The sequence below is a fragment of the Henckelia pumila genome, unplaced genomic scaffold (genome assembly GCF_033568475.1).
Source record: "Henckelia pumila isolate YLH828 unplaced genomic scaffold, ASM3356847v2 CTG_461:::fragment_3, whole genome shotgun sequence".
NCBI classification, from domain to species: domain Eukaryota; kingdom Viridiplantae; phylum Streptophyta; class Magnoliopsida; order Lamiales; family Gesneriaceae; genus Henckelia; species Henckelia pumila.
The window spans coordinates 5,626,870-5,637,712 of NW_027331831.1; the positions used below are offsets into that span (position 1 = coordinate 5,626,870).

Consider the following 10,843-nt stretch of genomic DNA (forward strand, 5'->3'; position numbering starts at 1 on the left):
TATTATCCTTATAACATCATTAATGGATAAACATTAAATCTTTTATACTACCCCGCACATGTGAGAATAAATACACATTCTCATATATATAATGGAGATAATAGCCTAATTTAAGATTCAAATATGACACCACATAAAATATACACATATATAATATGAGTTTTGTTATGTTGTCCATTAATTATATCTAACTATGTGCTTATCATATACAAGTCAACTCATCTATTATACGAGTCACTTGTGAACAAAACTCAATATTAATTATTAGATAAGTCATTAATGCTTGTGACCTAAGCCTACCCGAACTTGCTCCTCTTCCCTATATAAAATGCATGCACTTACAAAATGAAAATCAAAAAACGAAATTTGATATTTCCAAAATGGAAAATCACAACTTGATCCACATAATTTCTCGTTTGTTGTCTTCTTCTTTCGGCTCTTGCCGCCTCAGAGCCCTACCAGATGTCGCAGCTGATAGCTCCATCTCCATGCAAACTACTCATGATCATAATCATAATAATATCATGATTCCTTTTGAAAACGACATTACGATTAACCCTGAAAAAACTCTCGCAGACGACGGCTTTTCAGGTCCCAATTATCCCTGCAAGAAAAACGACGCCGCCAACCGGAGTTCTTCTTCCCACTCCCACAGCGGCTGCTTCAGCACCGCCGACGACAAGTTCCCGGAAATTAACGAACCTTTCTTCAGCTTCTCGTCTTGCTCCGGCGAGTCCTTTCGCCTGAAAAGTATCCATGAAAACGGAGAACGTCGCGCCTGCAGTCGTGCATCGAAGAAGAATATCGTTATGGCAAGCAGCAGCCGTAGTATGCCGCAACCGCCGCCGCCTCGAACCACCAGCGACGATATGACAAAAACCCATGAGAATATCAACAAGAAGAAGAAGAATCGTGAAGTACTACGGGGTTCCGACGATCAATTTATAATGTCAGCCAAGATTTACTACTCTCGGCGGAAAGCGACGTCGTCGAGGAGGAGTACTCGACGGAGCTTGGGCGGCGTTTCGATGGTGGGAGAGTACTGTGTGGCGGTGGAGAAGAAGTCGAGGGATCCTCGGGGAGATTTCGAGGCATCGATGGTGGACATGATAATGGCGAAAGAGATGTTGGGAGCAGAGGATCTTGAGAGGCTCTTGATTTGTTTTCTGTCTTTGAACAGTGTTTGTTATCATCCCCTCATCTTCCAAGTCTTCTCTCACATTTGTCAATCTTTCTTCACTTTTTAGACTTTTAATTTCCTTCTTTATTTTGGACTTTCATGTGTATTTATTGTTTCTTAATCTTAATTAATGAATGTATGTTTGTGTGCACTTCTCAAATAAATTGTCTCTTTTATTGTTATTAGCTTGTGGCTATTATTACTACTTATTATGGTTTATCGAAAGATGGTTTGGTTTGATTTGAAAAATGAGATAACTAACGAGACATATATCATTTATGGATGGAAACGATTTATAACTCTAATATTCGTGCATACAAATTTTATAAATGAGATGGTTTTATATATATTTCAATTCTGTATGATCATTTCTCCCGTTCGACTCGACTCGCTCATTAATTAAAAAAAAATTATGTCAAATTTTATTTTTTTATAAATATATATCGGATCAACCCATCTAATTCATTTAGATTCGTAAGATCATTTCATAAGAGACCGGATCTTCTTGTGAAACTTGAGGCAGACGTCGGACAAAACAAAATCGAAGAATGTCTCAAATATTTGAAATAAATAACTCTCATTCACATTATATTATTTATCATATCCTAAGTACAATTACAAACGATTTCCTTCCGATTAAATACAATTCTCCTCCAACGGCGATGTGTTTATGAAATTTGTTATAAAATTTATAATGCTTTTGTCCTCCAAATGGCACTCTTGTTTTCCATATAAATTGCATGGTAAACTCGCTAGGGAATACTGAAGAGAGTCCAAATTAATATGATCAACTGAAAGCCCATAAAATCTTAAAGCCCAATTTCGGAAGGCCTCAAGCCCAAGTTTTCCGATCACATGACATGTATAAAAAGAATTTTGAAAATTGTTTTTTTTGATTCGGTATATTTAATTATTTTTGATTTCAATTCTCCATGTTGTCATATTTTAATTTAATTTTATTATTTTTTTTGACAATTTTAGTATTTTTCTAACGTGGCGCTGATGTGACACCAATACAGCGCTGCTATGGAGCTGACGTATGTAGTGTCACATCAACATTTTCGATGAAAAATGATTAAAGTTGCAAAAAATAAAATATATAGGACTAAAAATTAAATCTGAAAATACAAATGACCAAAATCACAAAGTGACAAAATTATCGAACCAAAATTAGTTAACTTTATGATTCTATGATCTAAGACATACTTTTGTTTCCAAGTAGCCCTTCCCAAAAGACTATTTTTTAAAAATAGTCTTATGTGTTAAACATTTCACAATATAGCCTTGTTTATTGTAATAATCCTAAAATACTCTTCTGAAATAGATTCGGATACTTAAATTCTTTCGTTATATGTTGTGCTTATTTGTTAACATTTTTTTTTACGCGAAATAAGATTTGTTTTTCCATAGTTATAAAAAAAAATGTAAATTTATGATATGAAGTCCATGAATATTTTAATTAGTTGATTAATTTTCTTAAAATTTCATTTTATTTTTGAAGTCTAATATGTGTAATTCAATTATGGTACAAAATCGTAATTTTCTCTTCCATATTTCAAATTATTCAAATCGATAATTCAATTTTAACTTTAGAATAACAATTCATCAATTAATTTAGATGTTTAAAAAATTAATTTAATTATTATTAATTTGTTATGAATGATGTTATTTTTTTATTTAATTTGTTATTGTTAATACTCTATCTTCATCAATATTTTTATTTTTATTACATATTATTATTATTTATTTTATATTTAAAAATAAAAATAAATGAAAATTTTAACTCTTCACCATCTATCTCCTATTGAAAATAATAATTTGTCTTAATTAATTAATTAATTTTTAAAAATGATATTTTATCTTTCATTTGACTATTAATTGTGGTAGAAAATTCGTTCCTATGTTTTTAGTTGTTTCTTTTATATATAAACTTTCTGATTTTAATCATTGTTAAAGGTTATTTTTGGAACTAAAGGCTATTTTTAAAAATTAACTTACTTAAAAGTCAAAATTGATTATGGTATTTCAAGAGAGGTCATTTTTGGAAAATCCCTCATTATTTTATTATATCTAGTTGTTTTTTCTATGGACTACTTTCTAGGAACAAGTAAGATCACGGAAAAAAGTCGTTTGCTTTTTTGTGATTTATATATATATATATATGTGTGTGCATGCGTGATAGAATTTCAATTTTTAGTCTTGTATTTTCGATGCTATAAAATTCAAATTTTGGTTTTGTATTTTTGTAATTTTATTCTTTTTTTCCATCGCAATAGTTAATGTGTCGCTACACATGTGTGCGTCACATTATTGTTATATCAACGTCATGTTAGAACAAATGACTAAAATTGCTAAGAAACAAATATAACAAATTAAAATTTAAATTTGATAATGTAGAGAACCCAAAACGAAAAGAGAAACACACACACAAAATCTAAGTGCAATGTCTCAAAATGTAAATGTTCTTCCCTTAGCTTCATTATTACTTAAAAGAGTATATCTCTTTTTGAGTTATTTTTTCCTCCCTACAATATAAATTTCATCATCTCAATTCGTAGAATCTGTCTATATATCTTGAAAGCGAAAAAGAATGTTAAGGGCCATTAAACTTAAAGAACGCAATTATTTGCTTAGATTGAGAAAGATTCATTGTACTTGTTTCTTGTTTTAATTTATGAGATGAGTGAATACATTTATATATGCTCAGTTTCCCTTTCTCATCGAGTTGTCTTACTCTAATGATATCAAAAGCATTTCAAGTCCTTTTTAGTTTTTGCCACTGAATTCGGAAGGAAAAATTCCCATGAGAAAGTAAGACATTGGAAGATAAGTATTTTCCATTTGGAGCAATATTAATAGCGAGTAAATTAAAATTTTTTTACATTTATCATATGTATAAATTATAATAAAGATTATCAGAAGAAATTAAATTAGTTGCGCCTGATTGAAATGATTTCAAATCCATGGTTTTCAAATTTATTTTTTGTTTAGAGAAGTAAGACTATAAACTTCGAATCCACGCATCTTTCATGTGTATATAGTATTTCATATTAATTATGGTGGATTTTTCATATTAATTATGATTGACTTCAAGTTTACTCAATAATTGTATTAGTTAAAATTCATTCTGTTTTATATAATTAATGTGTAGATAAGCAAGTACGTACTGTTTCATTGATAATAATAAAACTATAATCGAAATCCATGATATTTTCATCCAAGCGCAACCTAAGATATATATCTTTACATGCAACGAACTTCTGGGTATGAAATAAACAACGATCGAGCTTGTCAGTTATCGATAATATATATAGATAATTTTTTTCCCTATATATATGTTTTATCATTTTCAAATAATATATAGTCTCTGACACTCATGAGAAAGATCATGTAATGTTCTAGCTCTTTGTACTTTTATAAGAATAATGCGGTGGACGATCATGTGCATGAAAAAATGGAGGTCCCTGGATTAATCATTTACACTCAGAAACACACAATGGATGTGATCAACGAATGAATTAATAGATGATGCTGAAGTTGACGATGAGTCATTTTCTGAATGCACATGCATCTGCATGCATGTTAATATGTATTGTAAAGCTCATTTTTTAACATGCTTCTTGCATACGATGTGTACATATAAATTTTTTTTATGTTAATCAATTTTTATATTATTTTTATGAACGACACGATGAATTAAATATTTCAAAATTTTAGATCAAGATTAAATAAATATAGTAATTTAAAAATTCTACATTTAAATAGAAAATTATAAGTGATGAGATATTGTTGGAGATAAGTTTGAGACGAGTTTAAAAGAAAATGAGGATGTGAGGGTATTTCTGTGAATTTAATTAAAGTTTCACGAAATTGATGGACAATTAGTTAGTAGAGAAGATAGATTTTTAATTAAATGGTAAATTATACATATGCTTGTGTGCATCGAAAAAAAATCAATATTATCAAGCTAACTAATTTCAGAGACACCGGAAAAAAAATTCAATCTTTATAGACACAAAAACTCTTGTAAAACCGTAACACGATTTCATTTTTTTGAAACAGATTTCTTATTAATTGACCCGACACATGAGAAGTATTACTTTTTATGTCAAATTATATTACTTATCAAGATACATATAGATCGGGTCGACCCATCTCTTACATAAATATTTGTGAGATCGTTTCACAAAAGACCTGCTCGTTTATGTATTACTTGAAAAAGGCAAAAACATTCTTTTGTATGAATTAGATATCCCTCAATTTATTACTAAAAATATAAATTATTGATCAAATTGATCTAACTCCAAATGCTGTCCATCGATATCTTTTATTAATTAGTTATCCCTCAATTTAGACAAGCAAATCTGTGATTGGCACCAACATACAAAATACATTATGGTGCTATTTTAAGTGCATTACAACTAAAGAAAGCACATTAAACAGGTACCGTACGATTTGACTTTAGCAAGAATCTTATTTTGGTTTGAAAATCTATAAATGTAACCCCATGATATAGTTCAAGAAGTGTCGAGGTAGAAAATCGATTTTATCATGACTATATTGATCTGACGTTCAAATACTTCAGCAATTTGTAAAATCATTGAGATTTAAAAAAAAAAAAAAAGAAAAAGTAGAGCGACATAAAATTATTAAGAAGGAATATTGCACTTTGCGTTAAATTTTGTCTTTGTATGACAGCTTTCAAAAGTAGGAAATATGAAATGCAAATCGAGCAATGGTCATTTACTTTAAATGGGAAAGGCATTTGTTTTCTGATTGGGAAATTCAAGTTCAATATTATAGTTGATGAGCCACGAAAACAATGTCTGATTGGAAGTATATGCATGCCCCAATTGGTTGAACATATATTTTTAATTATGTGGCATTTGATTTATAAAACAGTTTTTTAATGTCTAAAAACAGTGATTATAGATTTTTTCTTCACAATTTTGTTAAGAAAAAAATCCATAATCATTTATTTGTAAAGGTTGTAAACACTACCTAACTCAAAGGTTAAATTATATATATTTTTAAAAAGAATTATGTATATACATTAATACACACACAAAATTTTAATACATTTTTTAAACAATAGTTAGAAGGGATTAATTAAAAAAATCATATCTTATTAATATAACGCATGTATAAAATGCATATAACTACGAAACACGTGCGAGCTAGCTAGAGCTGAAAAAATGTACAATTACTGTTGTTAAGTAGCAATAAATATATTTAACGGTCAAATATATCGCTTTGAAACATGATATACACTCGATTTCGTAATTTCCAATAGAATTTCACATTGCTATAATTAGGAAAATGTCGCACACTGATATTAATACTTATGAATTAATGTCCATGGGACGAGACTTGTCGATCTCTTTGATCATCATTCTATTTTGCGTCTTTCCAATTTCGATCCATCGACTAACAGACTCACACCTACACATATACTCGATGACATGTATGCATTGTATTTAATTATTTACCTAGTCACACTACTTGATTACAATAATTATCTCTGTTAGAAGTGCAATCGAACCGTAAGATTTGGACTGTTATACAAGTTAAAATATTTTAGTTGCATCATTACTTACCACAAAATGTATATAGATTTTGATTAAACGACAAATATTGGATCATAAAATTAGTGTTAGAGTCAATGCTACGAGTTCGATTCATTGATTGCAAAGAGTGCACTTATTAGAAAGAATATTATTTGGATTCAATAATTATTATTGTTTAATGAGCGATCAAATCACGTATTTAGTTATAGATCTAGAGCTAATTTATCCATGACTCGGTTTGATTCGAAATAATTTCCCCCTAAATTTTGTATGTTTTTATATATAAAATCAAATATGACAAAACTATACATGATTTTTCCCTCTCCTAAATTTGTGAAGCTTCGATTTCGCCCTCTACACGAGAGTTCCGGCGCATATATACATATACTTTCCCTGGCCATGCACAATTATAGACAATGGTAGTATGAATAGTGTTGTGGCCAAGAAATGACTGATAAATGCTTTGCTTCACCCCTCCAGCATCTTTCAATGTCATTAGCTATGTTCTTAGCATCCATGGACGTCCCGAGAAGGCCGCGTTTGGTGAATCCCACGGCGTATAGCCCGCATTCGCCTTTCCATCCGTTCGGAAATGCCATTTTTGGTAGCCCGTCTTTCTTTGAAAACATATCATTGTCCTGAGAAGAGAAGGGAAAATATTGATTATTCAGCCAAAACAAGTCCCTCCATTTAAGATTTAAAGGTATAGTCTAAGAAATTTCGATGCTGACATATGAGTAGTACTGTTCATATGGATACTACCCAAAGGATAACATCGACCAAATTGTTGGCCCGTTGCATGACGGACAATGGTTGTAATTACCTTTAGCCAAGATGGGACATTGCTAGTGTAGCCCGTTGCCAAGATTATGACATCAAAATGTTCCACGCTTCCATCTACAAATTCAACTGATTGATGCCTTAGTCTTCGGATTCCGGGGCACACCTATAATTAAATTGATTAAAAAAATTAGCCATTGAGTGTGTATATATATATAGTAAACTTGTGTAAAATGCAAAGTAGGGCAAAAAAGAGCATCCTTTTTATATCATCGTTTGACAAAACCATTGGGTCTTGGCACACTAGCTAGCTAGAACTAGAAGTGCCGTTTGTTAAAGCTAAACCATAATTGAAAAGTGACCCCCCAAAAAAAAAGTGGGTACTAGTGATTGAGTTGTACCTTGATGTCTCCACTTTTGATTTTGTGAAGGGTTCCGACATCCAGCACCGGCGTCTTTCCCGACAAGTTCTTGAGCTCGAGCGGCCCTAGTCCCGGACGGTCCAAACCAAATCGAGCAGTGTCACCGAGCGTGAGCCATGACACAGCAAGTAGGAACCGGTCGACAAGTCGAACAGGGAACCATTTTAGCAAACACATGGACAACCCGAAAGTCGATCTTCCCAACATTTCTCGTGGCAGAATGTGCACCTGGAATTGTCACATATATACATGAATTGGGGATCAAAGTATTTGATACATACATACATATAAAAACGAAAAAATATATATATAATTTCCACATGACAAATAATGTTAATATTTGTTACCTTATCTCTAACCACGAGCGAGGGTGTGGCATCATGATTGCAAAGATCCAAACACACCTCCATCCCCGAATTCCCACACCCTACAACAACTACTTTCTTCCCTTTGTACACTCCTCCACTTTTATACGCACTCGTATGCACCACATCTCCACCAAACTCCTCCATCCCTTCCATCTCCGGCACCAACGCCTCCGCATTCTCCCCCGTCGCCACCACCAGCCACCGGCAAACGTACTCCACCTCCTCCTCCGTCGCCGAAGCCGCGCAAACCCTCCAGAAGCCGAGATTTTTACCATACTCAGCCCTCACCACTCTCTGGTTGAAAACAGGCTGGATTTCGAATCTTTTGGCGTAGGATTCCAAGTAATGAATGAAGTGTTGTTTAGTGGGATAAGTTGGGAAATCACTAGGAAAAGGCATCAAAGGCAACTCACAGTACCGTTTAGGCAAATGAAGACTCAAACGATCATATGTATTGTGTTTCCATAAAGAAGCTAGACAAGTTGATCTCTCTAGTACAAGACTTGGCACTCCTTTCTCTTTCAAACAGGCCGCAGTCGCCAGGCCCGAAGGCCCGGCACCGACTATCACGGGCCCTGGAACCCAAACGCAGCGTCTCGACCTCGAGAAAGAAGTGTTCTTCTTGCCATTGTTGTAATATGGATCATGAATAGTCTTGGCCTCCATTTCTCTCATGTAACCATCCATGGATATTCAAGAATGGTCACAACTTAATGCTAATAGTTTAAATATATATAAAAATAACTAAATAAACCCGAATAAGATTCGAATTATTGATCAGAACTTATATATGCAATTCTTGAATTCACCCGTATAGATTCATTCATATGGCAGAATTATGGTAGAGAGAATTGAATTGAAAACTTGCCTCAAAATTGCTTTTGTTTGATTCACATAAGCAGAAGTCTACAAAAGTTTCTGTGTATTCAAGAAAGTAGCTAGTGAGTCATATTTATAGTGTGTGATGCAAAAAATGAGTTCAATTAACGAATTAACCAGCTTTCTAAATTAATTTAGTCATTTGGTTTTGAACAAAGTTGTCAAATCAAGATAACATTTTGTAATTTATAGTAAAGTCTACAAATTCCTCATTCTTATAATGCACCTTGTGTCGTTCGGATTAAAAAAATTTAACAAATTTGATCGTGTTGAAATTTAAAAGAATTTGGTACAAATAGAAAATATTCCCATCAGTTACCGAAAATAGAGAAATTTGACGCATCTAAGAAATTAAAGGTTCCAAATATTCTTATCTTGGTGTTGATGAATTCTTTAAAAACAAAAGATTGAGATTAGCATAAAATTATTTAGTGGTGCCTTAAATAAGTATCAATATCCTATATATACAGAATGGAGTGATATATAATATTATTATTGGGATATATATTAATATATGAAGAAGTATAACTAAATAATGGATAGATTGTGTTCCTTGTTCCTCTTACTTGGGAACTATGTTGGGGAGAATCTAGCCAAAATAGTGCCTAGAGGACTAGGCTATCATATAGGGGTGTGATTGTAATTTCATCGCATTTTTTTAGCTTGTGTTGCTTGTAGTATTGATTTAATTATGGGACGAAAATTTTAAATTTGTTAGGAGGATAAAATATGTATAATATTAATAATAGGAATATAATATTTTTATGGATAAAATTACCAAAAAAAAGTGAATAAATTACATATTGTTTGGCTCGAATTTTTGCGTGTGGGTGTACCAGACACAAATTAAATCGTGCCAAATTTTGATGAAAAAATGCACAAATCCTAACTTCTAATCTAACGTTATTAGTTTCGTTTCAATCGTTAATCGTTATAACCTCTCCGGAATTGGATGCAACTAACCGAAATTTAACTAATGTAATTGAAGAACATGTAAAATAAGTTCTTTAAATGATATGAATACATTATTATATCACTAAGAATTGAAAACAAATTTTTACAATAGAGAAAAAATTTGAGGAACTAGATAAAATGTTGTAAAAAATAAATAAAAAATATAAACTAGAAAAAATCGAAGACTGAAACATAAGTTGTAGAGATTTGTTTTATTTTGTCGATGATGAGTTGCATATCATTGTTTCAGCATGGATGTCCTTTTAAATTAAGTTGGTTCTTTAGTCGATTTCTCAACTATTCAACTCCATTAGCTCATTACTTGCAACACTAATAACCCCACTAACAAACCCAATAACTTTTAACTATTTTGACAGCTTGGTCGTCTTCCTATCTCTTTCTGCTTAGTTGCTGGTTCTGGCTCGAATCAGTTTCTCAACTATTTAACTCCATTGACTCACTACTTGCAATACTAACAACACAACTAACTTTTAAGTACTGCTTTGTTTTGGCCTTCCTCTCACTCTTTCTACTTAGTTGTTGCCTGTTGGTTCCCCGATCGAGTGCAGAACTCCACTGATAGCCTCGTCAACTTGCAATTGTTTTGACTTCATCATCTTTTCTTCTCCGCTTGGTTCCTCGAGTGCCCAATTTCGTCCTCCCAAATTACGAGCATCATGGATCTTGAAAGTT

The 10,843-nt window shown here is 32.2% G+C and overlaps 1 protein-coding gene across 1 annotated transcript; it reads right to left on the bottom strand.

Moving 5' to 3' along the window:
* Window positions 1–7,025: 7,025 nt before the first annotated feature.
* LOC140871876 (indole-3-pyruvate monooxygenase YUCCA6-like) lies at window positions 7,026–9,004 on the bottom strand. The gene is made up of 4 exons (XM_073274617.1): window positions 8,297–9,004; window positions 7,929–8,177; window positions 7,571–7,693; window positions 7,026–7,385 (listed from the first exon to the last, which is right to left on the bottom strand). The coding sequence occupies exons 1-4, from the start codon at window positions 9,002–9,004 to the stop codon at window positions 7,155–7,157; spliced, it is 1,311 nt and encodes a 436-aa protein (XP_073130718.1). The 3' UTR covers window positions 7,026–7,154.
* Window positions 9,005–10,843: the final 1,839 nt, after the last annotated feature.

Excerpts from the sequence above, each read along its gene's own strand:
- LOC140871876 (XM_073274617.1), bottom strand. The coding sequence starts at position 9,004 with ATGGATGGTTACATGAGAGAAATGGAGGCCAAGACTATTCATGATCCA. Across the intron at positions 8,178-8,296 it reads CGCTCGTGGTTAGAGATAAG|GTGCACATTCTGCCACGAGA; the intron begins GTAACAAATATT and ends TGACAATTCCAG. Across the intron at positions 7,386-7,570 it reads ATGTCCCATCTTGGCTAAAG|GACAATGATATGTTTTCAAA; the intron begins GTAATTACAACC and ends TTCTCTTCTCAG.